The 18,638-nt window shown below is 42.3% G+C and overlaps 1 protein-coding gene across 2 annotated transcripts; it reads left to right on the forward strand.

Moving 5' to 3' along the window:
- Window positions 1–3,529: 3,529 nt before the first annotated feature.
- LOC129711281 (procathepsin L-like) lies at window positions 3,530–12,459 on the forward strand. Of its 2 annotated transcripts, none has more exons than XM_055658824.1 (7): window positions 3,530–3,999; window positions 4,675–4,748; window positions 6,466–6,558; window positions 8,957–9,178; window positions 9,984–10,149; window positions 10,390–10,492; window positions 12,024–12,459. In XM_055658824.1, the coding sequence occupies exons 2-7, from the start codon at window positions 4,686–4,688 to the stop codon at window positions 12,118–12,120; spliced, it is 744 nt and encodes a 247-aa protein (XP_055514799.1). In that variant the 5' UTR covers window positions 3,530–3,999; window positions 4,675–4,685; the 3' UTR covers window positions 12,121–12,459. The 2 variants fall into 2 exon arrangements, with proteins under 2 accessions (XP_055514799.1, XP_055514797.1); XM_055658822.1 differs by having other exon boundaries at window positions 3,532–3,999; window positions 4,645–4,748.
- The last annotated feature ends 6,179 nt before the right edge of the window (window positions 12,460–18,638 follow it).

The following is an 18,638-nucleotide window of genomic DNA, read 5'->3' on the forward strand; positions in this document are numbered from 1 at the left end:
GACAATAGCAAGTAAAAGTCTCATACATTTGTGCACTTTGCCTCTGTCAGCTATTTAAATGGAACCATTAATCCGTTTACTTCAAATGAGTTAGCGGTTCTGTCAAAGTAGCAGAGGAATGCCTTATGATTCAGAGAAACATTCATCTGACATTACTGCCCACAGCTACTCCTGGTCTATTTGTTTACTGCTGTACATTGACTTGACACACCACCAGCTCACAGTTGCAAGCAGCATGTTTTCACAAATGGCAGGCAAGCTGCCTCTCAACAGCTGCCCATTGAAATCAAAGGCTGGGAAGTCTGTGATGTGACCCTTGCAGTTTCTGACACTAGTTGGGGAGTAGCTGTTCAAAGAATCACTTTGCGTAACAAGTAAAACTCATATTCTGGGCATGTCATTTCGCATTAAAATCGTTGTTTAATTTCCCTGACGCTTAAAGGCATTGAAATATACTTGACATGTTGTGCACGCAACAACCACTCATCAGCTCATACTCGATCCAGGTACCGAAATGGCAGAGAGCATGCGTTTAGCAGAAACTAAGAGACCACGTGGCAGTGCGGCGGCACGGTGGCGCAGTGGTAGAGTTGCGGCCTCACAGCTCCATCGACCCGGATTCGAACCTGACCGTGTGTAATGACTGGACGTAATTTGTACGTTCTCCCCGTGACCTGCGTGCTTTGGTTTCCTCCCACACCCCAAAGACGTACAGGATTGTAGGTTCATTAGCTTCAATAACATTGTAAATTGTCCCTAGTGTTGGTAGGATAGTGTTAGTTGTGTGGGGATTGTTGGTCCTTGGGCCAAAGGGCTTGTATCCACGCTGTATCTCTAAACTAAACTAAACTAAACTAAATGTACGCCTGTTGCTTCATTGTCACTGGGTAGCACCATGGGAGTCTATCACCAGAAGTACTGCAACGGTTTAAAGAACGTTACTCATCATCACTTTCTCAAAGACAATTATGTAATAACTCTTGGCCTAGCTAAGGAAGACACGAATGAATAAATAAAAATGTATCCAACCCATCTGAGAGGATCTTTCAATATGCTGCTTTCTCATCCATCTAACTTTACATTCAGCTGAAGATATGGAGTGAAGTTAGTGGAGCCGACACAACAGGTTTGCTGTTAGGGTTCTCTCAGTCTTCCAGAACTGTAAAAAAAGATGGACACAAAATGCTGGAGTATCTCAGCGGGTCAGGCAGCATCTCTGGAGATCATGCATAGGTGATTTTTCAGGTCGGGACCTTTCTTTAGACTGAAGAAGGGGCACAACCTGATACGTCGAGTCTGAAGAATAATAATAATAATAATAAATATTATTTATGGGCGCCTTTCAAGAGTCTCAAGGACACCTTACAAAAATTTAGCAGGTAGAGGAAAAACATGTAAGGGGAATGAAATAAATAGTAGAGACATGACTAGTACACAAAGTAAAGACAGAATTCAATTCAAAACACAATTTGAGGCAATTAATGCACAGATGAAAAGGGAGGGGGACGTGGGGCTAAGGAAGAATGGCCCCGACCCGTAACATCATCTATCCATGTTCTCCAGAGATGCTGCCTGACCTGCTAAGTTACTCCAGCACTTTGTGTCCTGTATTATAACCAGCATCTGCAGTTCACCTGCAGTTCCGTGTCTCTAAATAAAAAAAGATACTCAATATTAACAATTCTGCAAATAGTCTATGGCTGCTTAAGGGACAGAGTTTGAGCTATTGCTCTTTGGCAAACATTTCTGTTGATATCAAAACCATGGCAGCTGGATTGATTTGATAGCTTTCTAGAAAGTTATTGCAGCCTTGCTCTGGAAAGTTGGATTCACATGGGAATAGTTCAAGATGACCAGTCAGTTGATGGATTGAGTTTTCTTGCATTGCCAAATGAAATTATCTTCCAATTTCCTGCCCAACTAATTCACCATAGGATCCTCGTGGGCACATGAAAAAAACATTCTGCTCCATCCTGTCTCTTCCAGCAAGCTATTAGCTGCAGATGGTGGCCGAACTGACCATGGGAGGTTCTTTCACAGGGAGATAAATAAATGCAGAACTGAAATAAGATTGAGGATATTAAATCATAATTTGTGCATAGCTTTGCTGATCGAAAAATCAAAATTCAATGTCTCAAGATAAAGGGTGTTTATAGGCATATTGTAGGATGCAAAATGGCGCAGCTGATAGAACTGCTACCTCACAGTGCCATTGCCCCGGGTTAGATCCTAATGTTAGGTCGTGTCTTGGTGGAATTTCCACGTTCTCCCTGTGACTGCTTGGGTTTCCTCCGGGTGATCCAGTTTCCTCGCACATCCCAAAGACGTGCTGGTTTGTAGATTAATTGGCCTCTGTAAATAGCCCTTAGTGTGTAAGGAGCAGATGTGAATGTGGGATAACATACCTGTGAACAGGTGGCCTGTGGTCGGTGTGGGCTTGGTAGGCCAAAGGGCCTGTTTCCATGCTGTATCAATAAACTAAACTAAAGACTAGCAACAGATATATTAACCATTTACGTATTATTAGATTGGAAGAGGAGAGATGTAGACAATTAAAATAACATGAATCAGAATTTCCAGACTCCGACCATAACCTCAGATGCACTGGACAAAATAATGCTAATTTAAAGTGGTTGGACATGTGAAAAATAAGATTGGCCTATAACATCTCACACTGAAGATAGACACAAAATGCTGGAGTAACTCAGCAGGACAGGCAGCATCTCTGGATAGAGGGATCAATGACGTTTCGGGTCGAGACCCTTCTTTAGATTCCCGACTCCCAGTTTCAACCCGAAACATCACCCTTTCCTTCTATCCAGAGATGCTGCCTGTCCTGCTGAGTTACTCCAGCATTTTGTGTCTATCTTCAGTTTAAACCATTAACTGCAGTTCCTTCCTACACGTCTCATGCTGAACCTTAAATTGTGAAACAAGTCATCATTCTTCTTGGTGATTGAAACCATAGCACGAGATGAGATATTAAAGCTAGGTTGGCTTTTAGCACAAAACCTGTAACCATTGTGGGGAACAGGCTTTGAACAGATACCAATCACAGGAGGCGGAAAACTACTGTTGTGAAACCATTGCTGGAAAGAACAATGCTGGGAAATCCCAAAATAGAAGATAGATTTTACTATCATCCACCTGTTGTTTACAGAAATAAATCAATAAATAAAACAACAAAAACTGCAGACTATTGGAGAATAGTCTCTCTTGATGTATTCAAGAGAGAGTTAGATGTAGCTCTTAGGGCTAACGGAATCAAGGGATGTGGGGAGAAAGCAGGAACGGGGCATTGATGTTGGATGATCAACCATATTCATATTAGAAACATAGAAAATAGGTGCAGGAGTAGGCCATTCTGCCCTTCGAGCCTGCACCGCCATTCAATATGATCAGGGCTGATCATCCAACTCAGTATATTGAATACCCGAAGGCCTGAATGGCCTACTCCTGCAGTTTCCATGTTCCTCATGAAAATGTGCTGAAATAGTGTCATCTTTTGGTCACATAGAGGTTTATTCTCGAGCCTCCACAGAAATTTAAAGAGAAAAAAATCTTTAAACTTCACATTCAAAATGTAACATGGGGTGAAAGTGTATACCTCAAACTCAGCATCGTGGTGAATATGGAATGACCATGATCGGTTCTCCATCGCAATGTTCTGCACAGAAAAAACACTATTGACTACTGAAGTAACACTATACATCTTACCATGGCCTCTAAAGAACATACTTGAGCATCATGATATGATTTTAGGTCATTTGTGCGAATTGATGGGATTAACACATGAGCAAATTGATGCAATCCATTAGATCAGGGTGGGTGCAGAAGTAGGTAATGATGGACTTAGAACACTATCCTACAATTGATGCAATTTAAGACCTTATTAGCAAGGTTATTTTTGCATCTTCCTTGGGTATATAAGCCATCCCAAAACTCCAGCTCCAACACGGAACAGCTCAGTCTCAAGTTTGCAAGCAACTCCATCACAAGGTAAGGTTATTCTCATGGACAGAGTGAACCTAATTTTCTTATCCGACAGTGCTAAACAAAAAAACAGTCTGTGTGTTATTTCCATGTGACTGCATGTATGTCCATTGCAAATGTTAATAGAGATGTTAGCCCATAGACGAGATTGTTTGATGGCAAAGACGGGTGTAAATGAACTCAATATAGATGATAAAAATGGAGAATAGCAGAATGGTTTTGCTCTGTTTTTCTGCCTCTTTGGGGAGATAACATAAACTCGTAGGTAGTCACATAGCACAAAGAGTATTTGTTCTCTCCCAAAGATACTGTCTCAAGAGGCCATCACTTGCAATCTGTGATTGTGGAAAAGCAGAGAACAAAGTCTGGGAATCAGATGTCTAACATGAAATGGAATAATCCTATGGTATTTCATTGGGTCAAAGTAAAGGGAAATGGGTGGTGATGGCTGGAACCTCGTTGGGATTATCACACCGATCCCACAAAATGGCCTCAAATACTATCTGGTAACGAATTAAAATTTGGAACCTGTGACCTGGCCCCCTGAAACAATATTGCTCCTTTAAGAGGGATTCTTATAAAGAAGGTAAAGAATATGATATTGTGAACTTGTAACTTCACTTCACCCTCTACGTGTTTTATTACTTATAGCTTTTCACAAAGGCAAATTTGATCCATCAGATACCTCAAACATGGAGCTGTCCATCTTTGTGATGTTCATTTCGAGTGTTATCGCTACGGTCCCAGCTACTTCGGTAAGTCATGGGATTAAGGGTACCTGGAAGGTGACTCAAGAGATAGTACATTAGATTGTCGATTCCACATTCGATTGGTCATTTTTTTTGATTCACAATTTGTCTCCAAATTTTGTGTTCACTGAAACATCCAAAAGACCCATTGGGGAACTTGAAAGATTTTTTTTGCATTCCAAGATATTTTAATGTGGAAAGCATTGACTGAAAGGATGGTCCCAATAATATAACACTACCAAAATGTAGTTAGTTACACTGGAAAAATGTACTGGGATACATGGAAGAAACAAGGGACACGGTTTAACTAGATAGCTCTTCATAGAGCTGGCAAAACTACTTCCATCAGTATTGTGGGATTTTATAATTCCCTGACTAGGAACGTGGCAGAGCGAAAGAGTTGCTGTCTTACAGCGCCGGAGACCCGAGTTCGATCCTGACTACGGGTGCTGTCTGTACAGAGTTTGTATGTTCTCCCCGTGACTTGCATGGGGTTTCTCCGGGTGCTCCTGTTTCCTCCCACACGCCAAAGACATACAGGTTTGTGGGTTCATTGCTTTGGTACAATTGTAAATTGACCCGAGTGTGTAGAATAGTGTTAGTGTGTGGGGATCACTGGTTGGCACGGACTCGGATGCCAAAGGGCCTGTTTCTGTGCTGTACCTCTATTAACTAAAAAATAACATTCTGAAATATATTATCCTTTTCGAGGTAAAATGAACAATAAATAGCTTCACCTTCCTGAAATATTCAAATTGACCTTCATTTTCAATGTCATGAAAGTATTCTAATTAATTAATAAAAATGGAAAACAAGAGATTAATTTCTGCCCAGGCCAGGAACGAGGCCATCAACTATAAAATCATGGAATGGTTATGGCATTGAAGGAAGCTGCTTTGCCAACCAAAACTATGCTGACTCCAGGCAGAGCAAGTCCAGACCAAGCCCACCCATCCCAGGCTCCTATTATTGCTCCTATCTGGTGTCAGGGGTTATAGGGTGAAAGGGGTTGTGAGTGAAAGATAGATCAGCCGTGATGGAATGGCGGAGTAGACTTGATTGAACGAATGACATAATTCTTCTCCTAGAATGCATGAACTTTTGCTCCTGAAACCCTGCACAACAAGTCCATTCTGATTTCTTCTTGAAGAAACGAGTTGATTCTGTTTCCATCGTCCCCACAGGCAGTGAACTCATTCTGCGTTAAAAATATATTTATCATCACATTCCACAATGTACTTTTTGCTCAACATTTTAAATCCATATCTCCCGACCAGTTTCAACCGACACATATTTGCCCGTGTAAATTCATCATCTCGAGCAGACGCCTTCCTAATTTCCTTTTCTCCTGGAGGAAAGATATATAATGTTATCTTGTATCCTTCATCACCTCAGTCATCTCAGTAAATTCCTTTGCACCCTCTCTGTAGTTTTCACAGCCTTTTCGGCGATCATTTTACGGGCCAGGTTAATGAGAGAATTGCAATTGGAAGAATCTTTCGGTTTTAAACTGGAAATATGAAAAATCATTCGACATTGGCTTTCTGTATCCTGCTGCCTTTCTCAATTCTCCATCAAGGTCACTTAATTTGTTAACCTTAGCAACTTTAAACTGAACAAAGTATACCCCATGGAAAATGAAATCAGTTTACTTGATCCTTTGGAGCTACCTTCTACTTTGTGAAAATAGACCACATTTAATTCTGCATTACTTTTCTCTAAGGTTCTCTTTGATGTTGGCCTGGAAGAATTGCCTGCAATTACACAGTCGAAGAATTGGGCTGATGAGGGCTATGTTACCAGCATAAGAAACCAGGTATCTCTTACCTTCATTGCCTCACTTGTTTTTGTATGTAAATTGTCAAATACGCTTAGTCGGGTCAGAGAGTTATAGTGAATGCCACAACACTGAGCACATCCATATTAAATAGAAACAAGGAACTGGGGATGCTGATTTGTACAAAGGGACACAAAGTGCTGTAGTGGACCTCAGTGGGTCAGGCAGCATCTCTGGGGAATATAGATACGTGATGTTTCAGGCACCTTCTTCAGACACTGACCATGTTCCCCAGAAATGCTGCCTGACCCACTGAGTTGCTCCAGCACTTTGTGTCCATCCATATTAATTCCACCCTCCTTTGGTTGGTCTTTAGTCTAAAATCAGTAGGCAATTTGTGTACTTGTTGCGACACTTCTGAAATGCTGTCAGCAACTCTGTTGCCACCACTTTCTCCGACAATGATTTCCCGATACCCATCACTCTCTGGCTGATAAAGGTTCTCCACAGATCCCTTATAAATCTTTTACTCCTTACCCTCTGATTTTTTTCTACAAACAAGCAACAAAAATAGTCCTTGCTAAACTGAATGCAGATTCCAGTTGGAGATACTATTCATTATTGAAAAGTGAGAGATGAATAGATTTCTGTGTCAACCACATCAGAAATCATGTAAGGGTACTGAATTACGTTCTCGGCTATGTCCCTCGAATAGCTTTAGTTAGTATGTAAAGTAAAAACAAATGCAGGAAACTTTTGGAAGGTCAGGACATTGTTTTGCTCTCTACCTAGAGAGCAAAACAATGAATATTTTTGGTCTGTGAAGTTAGTTTGCTTGATCCTACATTTTGTTTCAGATTTCCAACATCTATAGTACTTTTTAAATGTTCATGTAAAAGTTTGAACTGGGCATGTTTGTTTTACATGATTTCAGATAAAGCTAATCCTTTCATTACTGTAAGTTCTACTGGATAAGAACATGTCTGATTATACCACCCTTCCATGACCCAACTGACCCCATTGCCTGCATCCTTCTCACTCCTCATAAACACACACGGCCTGCTCCACCAACTACCCTCTCATTGTACCTTATTCCTGATCTGATCAATTCAGCACATCATAATGGTGAGACCTTCCTGATTAGCAAGGACAAATTTCAGTGGGAGTCAGGGTAGCGCAGTGAAGTGGTAGAGCTACTGCCTTACAGTCCCAGAGACCCGGGTTCCATCCTGCCTACGGGTGCTTGTCTGTACCGAGTTTGTACATTCTCCCGGTGACATGCATGGGTTTTTCTCTTTGTAATTGGCTTTGTATAAATGTAAATTGTCCCAGTGTGTGTAGGGTAGAGCGTGCAGGGATCGCTGATCAGTGCGGACTCGGTGGGCCGAAGGACCTGTTTCCATACTCTATCTCTAAACTGAAACTAAGATCAATATTGAATGAATATAGTTGAATGTTCTGAAGCATTTTTAGTATGAATCAGCAGCTGGAATGGTGACTCTCTATATGCACCATAGCATCTCATCATGATTTCATAAGTTGCCCATTTAATTCCATAGAATTTGTGGAATAAAAATGCTCAATACATGCTTAACTTTGCCATATTCACCCACGGAAATTTAATAAAACAAAAAAAGGGTTTAGAGGAATATGGGCCAGGCGCAGGAATTTGAATCAGCTTTGATGGGGTATCTTGGTCATCATGGGCAAGTTGAGTTGAAGGACCTGTTTCCGTGCTGTATGGGTCTATGACTCCACGGCAAGTTGCTGTTTTTCCAGTAACATTGATGACATGAAAATTGTGAGGCAAAGTTGTTATAGTAAACGGTGCAGCACGGAGGCGCAGTGGTAGAACGCTGCCTTACAGCACTTACAACGACAGATCCCGGCTACGGGTGCTGCCTGTACGGAGTTTGTATGTTCTCCCCGTGACCACGTGGGTTTTCTCTGAAATCTTCGGTTTCCTCCCACACTCCGAAGACGTACAGGTTTGTAGGTTAATTGGCTTGGGTTTTCATACTTGGTATAAGTGTAAATTGTCCCTAGTGTGTGTAAGCTTGCGTTAATGTGTGGAGATCACTGGTCGGTGCGGACTCGGTGGGCCGAAGGCCCAGTTTCCGCGCTGTACCTCTAAATTAAACTAAACTAAACTAAACTAAACTAAACTAAACTAAGTAAAACAAAACATGATACATGGAAGAAGAGCGCACGATTTGGAAGACACAATATGTTATTGGCATTCGGATAAGTGGAGTAGCTCAAAATTCAGTAATTGGAGGACACCTTCAATGCCATTAACTATGTCTGTAGAACTGATACCTGGCATTCAAATACATAATAATGAAATGATAGTAAGAATAAGAACTTTGTGATTAAAGTTATAGAAATTTCAATGTTGTATTTGTTGACATCTTCATTGTATCTGCTTTATTATCAGAAAAGATGTGCCGCTTGCTGGGCCTTTACAGCAGTTGCCACAGTGGAAGGACAAATGTACAATAAAACAAACAATCTTACTGAACTCAGTGAGCAAAATCTTATTGACTGTGCCGTTAGTTATCGAGGACGTGGATGCTCTGGAGGATGGGTGTACAGAGCATATAATTACATACGCGATACAGGAATTGAAAGTAGTATTTCATATCCATATCAGGGAAAGGTACATTTATTGTCTGAATGTTTTTATGCTACACAGTTTGATAAGCCTGCTTATTATCACTTTGGGTAAGATGTTCTGGTTTAAAACTTAGTCTCCATTGATCTTTGTTCGAAGGAGATCCTTGACTCTAAAGACTGCTAAACAATTTACATTCTGAAACAAGTTAAAGGGATCAGGATGTATGGAGAGAAGGCAGGGATGGGATACTGAGTTGGATGATCAGCCATGATCATATCGAATGGCGGTGCAGGCTCGAAGGGCCGAATGGCCTACTCATGCACCTATTTTCTATGTCTATGTTTCTATACTCCACTATTGCAGAGTGATCAGACATTTACCCAGTAAACCTAGGACTTTGTCCATCAACTTTGCCAGTAGATTTTCTCCTCCAAGAAGAAGAAGTGTCTCGTCTGAAGAAGGGTCTCGACCCGAAACTTTGCCTATTTCCTTCGCTCCATAGATGCTGCCTCACCCGCTGAGTTTCTCCAGCATTTTTGTCTGCCTTCTCATCCAATAATTAGTTCTGTACTGACATTCTACGTTCTCCCCGTAATATGCATGGGTTTTCTCCGGGAATCTCTCAGGTTTCGTCCCACACTCCAAAGACATACAGGTTTGTGAGCAAATTGGCTTGGTATAAAATTAAAATTGTCCCTAGTGTGTGTAGGGTAATGTTAGTGTGCGGGGATCGATGCTCAGCACGGACTCGGTGGGCTGAAGGGCTTGTTTCCACACTGTATCTTTAACTAAACTTAAAAATGACTTTCTTAACAAACTGTTTCCCCCCTTCCTATGCAATCTGCAGCAAACGAATTGCAGTCTTAACTCGTCATCACCTGTCAGCCAAATCTCTGGCTACCGGAGATTGAAGAACACAGATGAGACAACATTAATGCAGTTGGTGGAAAGTCATGGGCCTATTTCTGTTGCTGTTCACATGTCACGCAAATTCTCGCAATTTAAAGGCACAGGTAAATATTCCACAAGTGTAGAGTATTTTTACTTCACTTTTCACTTCAAATCATATTTCAGAATATTCACGAAAGGACTATGTGCAGGTGTAGTAAATGTTATGGTTTAAATCATGCTGAACAATCATATACTTTTAATGCATTGAAAATATACAGAGCACAAACCTCCTATATTGTCCCAGCCTTAACATTCATTTAAGGTATGCAAACCTCAATCTACCATACCATGTTTTTTTACAGGTATCTTTGATGATCCTGCTTGTAACAAATCTGTAAATCACGCAGTGACAGTGATTGGTTATATGCATTCACCTACCGAAAAATATTGGATCATTAAGAACAGGTAGGTGACCGATACTGCAGTAGAAAATGAAACATTAGGTCATAAGGGATAGGAGCAGAATTAGGTCATTCAGCCCATCAAGTCTACTCTGCCATTCAATCATGGCTGATCTATCTCTCCCCCCTAATCCCACTCTCCTGCCTTCTCCCCATAACTTCTGACACCTGTACTGATCAAGATTCTATCTGTCTCTGCCTTAAAAATATCCACTGACTTGGCCTCCACAGCCTTCTGTGGCATGAGTAAGATTTTAGAAGAGGAATGAGTAAGGTTTTAGAACTTGTGTAGATGAAGGACATCTGTTCATTAAAGAGTTCAGGAAGTTCTATGTGTTGTCTAAGTCAGATCTGCAGATGCTGGTTTGAGACCAAAGACAGACACAAAAAGCTGGAGTAACTCAGCGGGTCAGGCAGCATCTCTGCAGCAAAGGAATAGATGACGTTTTGGGCAAGACCCTTCTTCAGACTCCTTCAGGCATCTTTAGAGGAATGTTCTGTGTTGCCTTTTGGAAAAAAAATGGAACTTCATTTATGCCATGCCTGATTATGTATGCTAAGGAGTGGTAGAAATGTTAGAAAAGCAATATGAGGTTCTTGGTGGAAGATAATGAACAAGTTCGGAGAGAGATTTTCAAAGTAGGTATAAGAAATATGATGAACCTGCCATTAAAAAGATTCAAGGGTATGTTTTTTACAGGCCAAATGCAAGTGAATGAAGGGCAAAAACTGGAATATGGAATTGAAGGATGTGCATAGTGATTAGAGCCCTAGGGATGATATGAATTAATTGATTTTAAAATGTTCAGGGCTCACTGTTATATGGGTCAAGAGTGTCAAGATTCAAGAGTGTTTGCCATATGCATTGGGATCAAAATAATGAAATTCTTACTTACTGCAGAATTATGGACACATTAAAAGCAACAGCACAATAAACATACCATAAAGCATAATTTACACTTGGTAAGCCAGACCATATTAATGCAAGCCAAAGTATGTAGTGCGATCTTAGTAGTGCAAAGTGCATTGTAGTTCGGTTCTGAGGTGGGGTTGTGTTTAGTGTTGTGCGGGATAGTCCAACAGTTGGTTTAAGGGAAGAAGCTGCTCTTGAAACTGGAGGTAACTGTCCTCAGGTCGCTCATATTTTCTTCCAGATGGTACCAATGTGATGAGAATGTGGCCAGCATGGTGTGGGTCTTTGATGATATTAGCTGCCTTCTTTAGGCAGTGCTTCCTATAAATCCCTTCAGTGGTGGGGAGGTCAATACGAGATGGACCGTGCAACATCCGTTCGTTTTTTTTTCATTCCACGGTGTTCGAATTACCAAGCTCTAGAAGTCGATAGAGTATTCAGTGGCATGCCAAATCTCCGCAGACTTCTGAGAAAATGGTGGCCTTGCTGAGATTTCATAGTCATTGCATCAAAGTCCTGGGCAACAATGTACATGAAAACAATAATTTAGAGACTTTGCTAATGATTTAACTGAGTAAGATTAGGCTATTTCATGTATTAATAGGTTTTCTTCTTTTCCTAGCTGGGGAGTAAATTGGGGTGATAACGGCTTCATGAAGATGATCATGGGCAAGAACATGTGTAAAATAACAGCCATCGTCGACTACCCAATATATTAAGTATATGCCGATTTGAATGATAAATCTGGCTCTCTAAAGAAATAGAATCTGACAGCTATTATAGAATTGTGTGTATTGCTCAAGTAGAATTACAGGCTAAACTCTTCAGTAAGTGGGTGTTAAAACTTGGTGATTGTACCTCAAGAAAATTAAATTCCTCAAGTCTCAACTCTTGCAGCAAGAACCAATGATTGGTGTATTTTAACGTGTTGTTGGGAAGTATTTCCTGCTCTGTGAATGTTTGGTTATCAAAATCCTTTACTTTTGGTGTATTCATCCAATTATATTGCATGCAAATAAAAAGAAGTAAAAATATTGAAGGTTGATGACTTTGTGATTGTGCACACTCAGCTGGAACGCGTTAGGGTGCAATTGGCCCATTCACATATGATATAAACAATGGGAAACTTCACTCAAATTCTTTGAAGCCATCATCTTTTTTCATAAGAATTGCAGTTTGCCGTTAGTCCGAGGCGAACTTCCCGAAAGAGTTTACCTTCATAATGAGGGACCAGAGTTTTGCCGTAGCAACAAAGGAAGAGTGTTCAGCGTGGACCTCAAATAGTTACCACAAAGATATAGATTTCTATTATTCCCACTTGCGACAAATAGAAAGTAATAAAGCGGGGATTCTAGTTAATGTTGTACAGAAACATAGAAAATAGGTGCAGGAGTAGGCCATTCGGCCCTTCGGGCCTGCACCGCCATTCAATATGATCATGGCTGATCATCCAATTCAGTATCCTGTACCTGCCTTCTCTCCATACCCCCTGATCCCTTTAGCCACAAGGGCCACATCTAACTCCCTCTTAAATACAGCCAATGAACTGGCATCAACTACCTTAATTGACAGAGAGTTCCAGAGATTCACCACTCTCTGTGTGAAAAATGTTTTTCTCATCTCGGTCCTAAAGGATTTCCCCTCTATCCTCAAACTGTGACCCCTTATCTTGGACTTCCCCAACATCGGGAACAATCTTCCTGCATCTAGCCTGTCCAACCCCTTAAGAATTGTGTAAGTTTCTATAAGATGCCCCCTCAATCTCCTAAATTCTAGCGAGTACAAGCCGAGTCTATCCAGTCTTTCTTCATATGAAAGTCCTGACATCCCAGGAAGTCTGGTGAACCTTCTCTGTACTCCCTCTATGGCAAGAATGTCTTTCCTCAGATTTGGAGACCAAAACTGTACGCAATACTCCAGGTGTGGCCTCACCAAGACCCTGTACAACTGCAGTAGAACCTCCCTGCTCCTATACTCAAATCCTTTTGCTATGAATGCTAACATACCATTGGCTTTCTTCACTGCCTGCTGCACCTGCATGCCTACTTTCAATGACTGGTGTACCATGACACCCAGGTCTCGTTGCATCTCCCCTTTTCCTAATCGGCCACCATTCAGATAATAGTCTACTTTCCTGTTTTTGCCACCAAAGTGGATAACCTCACATTTATCCACATTATACTGCATCTGCCATGCATTTGCCCACTCACCCAGCCTATCCAAGTCACCTTGCAGCCTCCTAGCATCCTCCTCACAGCTAACACTGCCCCCCAGCTTCGTGTCATCCGCAAACTTGGAGATGTTGCATTCAATTCCCTCGTCCAAATCATTAATATATATTGTAAATAGCTGGGGTCCCAGCACTGAGCCTTGCGGTACCCCACTAGTCACTGCAGACCATTCTGAAAAGGACCCGTTTACTCCGACTCTTTGCTTCCTGTTTGCCAGCCAGTTCTCTATCTACATCAATGCTGAACCCCCTATACCGTGCTTTAAGTTTGTATACTAATCTCTTATGTGGGACTTTGTCGAAAGCCTTCTGAAAGTCCAGATATATCACATCCACTGGTTCTCTCTTATCCACTCTACTAGTTATATCCTCGAAAAATTCCATCAAATTCGTCAGACATGATTTACATTTCGTAAATCCATGCTGACTTTGTCCAATGATTTCACCACTCTACCCATATCGATTCCACATCCTCTAAGCTAATGTCCTTCCTTTCCATTGCGTCAATCTCCTCTCTAACCAGCAACGCTACCCCACCTCCTTTTCCTTTCTGTCTATCCCTCCTGAATATTGAATATCCCTGGATGTTCAGCTCCCAGCCTTGGTCACCCTGGAGCCATGTCTCTGTGATCCCAACTATATCATAGTCAATAATAGCTATCTGCACATTCAACTCATCCAACTTATTACGAATGCGCCTTGCATTGAGACACAAAGCCTTCAGGCTTGTTTTTACAACGCTCTTACCCCTTATACAATTATGTTGAAAAGTGGCCCTTTTTGATTTTTGCCCTGGATTTGTCTACCTGCCCCTTTTACTTTTCACCTTGCTACCTATTGCTTCTACCCTCATTTTACACCCCTCTGTCTCACTGCTCACACATTTAAGAACCCCACCACCTCTTATTCTCTGTTTATTATTATTTTCTTCTTCCCCCCCTAGCAATTGCTTCTACCCTGATTTTACATTGTTAATTCAGAAACACTTAAAGAAAGGTAACTTTGAGGGTATGAGACGTGAATTGGCCAAGATAGACTGGCAATTGATTCTTAATGGGTTGACGGTGGATATGCAATGGAAGGCATTTAAAGACTGCATGGATGAACTACAACAATTGTTCATCCCAGTTTGGCAAAAAAATAAATCGGGAAAGGTAGTGCATCCGTGGTTAACAAGGGAAATCAGGGATAGTATCAAAACGAAAGATGAAGCATACAAATTAGCCAGAAAAAGCAGCCTACCAGAGAACTGGGAGAAATTCAGTCCAGCAGAGGAGGACAAAGGGCTTAATTAGGAAAGGGAAAATAGATTATGAAAGAAAACTGACAGGGAACATAAAAACTGACTGCAAAAGCTTTTATAGATATGTGAAGAGAAAAAGATTAGTTAAAACAAATGTAGGTCCCTTGCAGTCAGAAACAGGTGAATTGATCATGGGGAACAAGGACATGGCAGACCAATTGAATAACTACTTTGGTTCTGTCTTCACTATGGAAGACATAAATAATCTGCCGGAAATCGGAAATAGCAGGGAACCGGGGGTCAAATGAGATGGAGTAACTGAGTGAAATCCAGGTTATCCGGGAAGTGGTGTTAGGTAAATTGAATGGATTAAAGACCGATAAATCCCCAGGGCCAGATAGGCTGTATCCCAGAGTACTTAAGGAAGTAGCCCTAGAAATAGTGGATGCATTAGTGATAATTTTTCAAAACTCTTTAGATTCTGGAGTAGTTTCTGAGGATTGGAGGGTAGCTAATGTAACCCCACTTTTTAAAAAGGGAGGGAGAGAGAAAACGGGGAATTACAGACCAGTTAGTCTAACGTCGGTAGTGGGGAAACTGCTAGAATCAGTTATTAAAGATGGGATAGCAGCACATTTAGAAAGTGGTGAAATCATTGGACAAAGTCAGCATGGATTTATGAAAGGTAAATCATGTCTGACGAATCTTATAGAATTTTTCGAGGATGTAACTAGTAGAGTGGATAAGGGAGAAAAGGATGTGTTATATCTGTACTTTCAGAAGGCTTTCGACAAGGTTCCACATAAGAGATTAGTATACATACTTAAAGCACACGGTATTGGGGGTTCAGTATTTATGTGGATAGAGAACTGGCTGGCAAACAGGAAGCAAAGAGTAGGAGTAAACGGGTCCTTTTCACAATGGCAGGCAGTGACTAGTGGGGTACCGCAAGGCTCAGTGCTGGGACCCCAGCTATTTATGATATATATATATATTAATGATTTGGACGAGGGAATTGAAAGCAACATCTCCAAGTTTGCGGATGACACAAAGCTGGGGGGCAGTGTTAGCTGTGAGGAGGATGCTAGGAGGCTGCAAGGTGACTTGGATAGGCTGGGTGAGTGGGCAAATGCATGGCAGATGCAGTATAATGTGGATAAATGTGAGGTTATCCACTTTGGTGGCAAAAACAGGAAAGTAGACTATTATCTGAATGGTGGTCGATTAGAAAGGGGGAGATGCAAAGAGACCTGGGTGTCATGGTACACCATTCATTAAAAGTACGCATGCAGGTGTGGCAGGCAGTGAAAAAGGCGAATGGTATGTTAGCATTCATAGCAAATGTATTTGAGTATAGGAGCAGGGAGGTTCTACTGCAGTTGTACAGGGTCCTGGTGAGACTACACCTGGAGTATTGCGTATAGTTTTGGGCTCCTAATCTGAGGAAGGACATTCTTGCCATAGAGGGAGTACAGAGAAGGTTCACCAGACTGATTCCTGGGATGTCAGGACTTTCATATGAAGAAAGACCGGATAGACTCGGTTTGTACTCGCTAGAATTTAGAAGATTGAGGGGGGATCTTATAGAAACGTACAAAATTCTTAAGTGGTTGGACAGGCTAGTTGCAGGAAGATTGTTCCCGATGATATGAAAGTCCTGACATCCCAGGTCACAGTTTAAGGATAAGGGGGAAATCTTTTAGGACCGAGATGAGGAAAACATTTTTCACACAGAGAGTGGTGAATCTCTGGAATCCTCTGCCACAGAAGGTAATTGAGGCCAGTTCATTGGCTATATTTAAGAGGGAGTTACATGTGGCCCTTGTGGCTAAAGGGATCAGGGGGTATGGAGAGAAGGCAGGTGCAGGATGCTGAGTTGGATTATCAGCCATGATCATATTGAATGGCGGTGCAGGCTCGAAGGGCCGAATTTCTTACTCCTGCACCTATTTTCTATGTTTCTATGTTTCTACTATGTTTCTACACCCTTCTCTGCCTCCTGCCTCAAACACTGTCTACGAGCTTTCTCTATTTGAGTCCCTCCTCCCAACCGTTCTAGTTTAAAGTCTCTGCAGTAGCCTTTGCAAATCTCCCCGCCAGGATATTGGTCCCCCTCGGGTTCAAGTGCAACCCATCCTTTTTGTATAGGTCACACCTTCCACAAAAGAGGTCCCAATGATCCAGAAACTTGAATCCCTGACCTCTGCACCAGTCCTTCAGCTACGCATTTATCCTCCACCTCGCTCCATTCCTACTCTCACTGTCGCGTGGCACAGGCAGTAATCCTGTGATTGTTATCTTTGCGGTCCTTCTCCTTAACTCTCCTCCTAACTCCCTAAATTCTCCTTTCAGGACCCCTTCTCTTTTTCTACCTATGTCATTGGTACCTATATGTACCCGACTTCGGGCTCCTCTCCCTCCCATTTCAGGATATCTTGGACACGTTCAGACACATCCCAGACCCTGGCACCAGGGAGGCAAACTACCATCCGGGTCTCCCGACTGCGTCCACAGAATCGCCTGTCTGACCCCCTAACTATAGAGTCCTAATGCCCTCCTCTTCTTTTCCTTACCCTTCTGAGCAACAGGAACGGTCTCTGTACCGGAGGCCCGGCCGCTGTTGCTACCCCCAGGTGGGCTGTCCCCCCCAACAGTACTCAAACAGGAGTACTTATTGTCAAGGTGTACAGCCACCGGGGCACTCTCTAGTCCCTGCCTCTGCCCCTTGCCTCTCCTAACCGCGACCCACTTGCCTGCCTCTTGTGGTCTTGGAGTGACCACCTCTCTGTATCTCCTCTCTATGACTTCTTCGCTCTCCCTGACCAGACGGAGGTCATCGAGCTGCTGCTCCAGGTTCCTAATACGGTCCATTAGGAGACCCATTTCGACGCACCTGGACGTCTGGAAGGTTATCAGATTCCTTGACCTTCCACATCTGACATCCAGAGCAGTAAACTGCCCTGGCCGTCATTCTCCCCCTTACCTAGGATACAATACAATACAAAGTACAATACAATACAATACAATACAAAGTACAACACAATACAAACTGCTGGAAGAAATCAACAGGGATCTGTTTCCCAATCAGCTGCTCCCCCTTGTCCGCTTCCACCAAACAGCGGCTTCCTCAAGCTCCCTTGTTTCGAAATGCGAACGGGATGTTGGAACGTTGCAGATTTGGGTTCCGCTCCTCCCTCTGTGACCGCTCCAACGGCTCCTGGGCCTCTGTAAAAAACAAGCCCCGCGCTCGGGTTTTAACCCTACCCCTCGGGCGTAGCTCCTCCCTCTGCGTCCGCTCCAACAGCTCCTGGGCCTCTGGAAGCTGAAACAACGATTAGTACACACATGGGATTAAAAAAAAAACTTCCCCATCACAAAACTGACTGTAAATTTCTTTTAAAATTATTTTTAAATGTAGTTCAAAAGAAATGAGATGCCACAGTTTTCAAATGAATTTCTATGTGGCGGAGCGGGAGACTGGGAGATGAGCGACCACAGTTCAGTGAATGTTCCTACTCATGGAGGACCACTGGGGGGCAGCATTGCTCCATGCTATGGGAACGTTACTGTGAATCCTCAAACAGAAAACAGTAGAAAACTGCTATAGACTTTAGACTTTAGAGAGACTTTAGCGCGGAAACAGGCCCTTCAGCCCATCGAGTCTGCACCGACCAGCGATCACCCCGTACACAAGCACTGTCCTACAAATTCAGTGACCCATACAAGCCCCAAATATGGACATATAGCAACAGTAACTGAATGTG

The sequence above is a fragment of the Leucoraja erinacea genome, chromosome 29 (assembly GCF_028641065.1).
Source record: "Leucoraja erinacea ecotype New England chromosome 29, Leri_hhj_1, whole genome shotgun sequence".
NCBI lineage: Eukaryota > Metazoa > Chordata > Chondrichthyes > Rajiformes > Rajidae > Leucoraja > Leucoraja erinaceus.

Coding starts and splice junctions, on each gene's coding strand:
- LOC129711281 (XM_055658824.1), top strand. CDS start 4,686: ATGGAGCTGTCCATCTTTGTGATGTTCATTTCGAGTGTTATCGCTACG. Junction 6,559..8,956: donor TTACCAGCATAAGAAACCAG/GTATCTCTTACC, acceptor CTTTATTATCAG/AAAAGATGTGCCGCTTGCTG. Junction 10,493..12,023: donor TATTGGATCATTAAGAACAG/GTAGGTGACCGA, acceptor TTCTTTTCCTAG/CTGGGGAGTAAATTGGGGTG.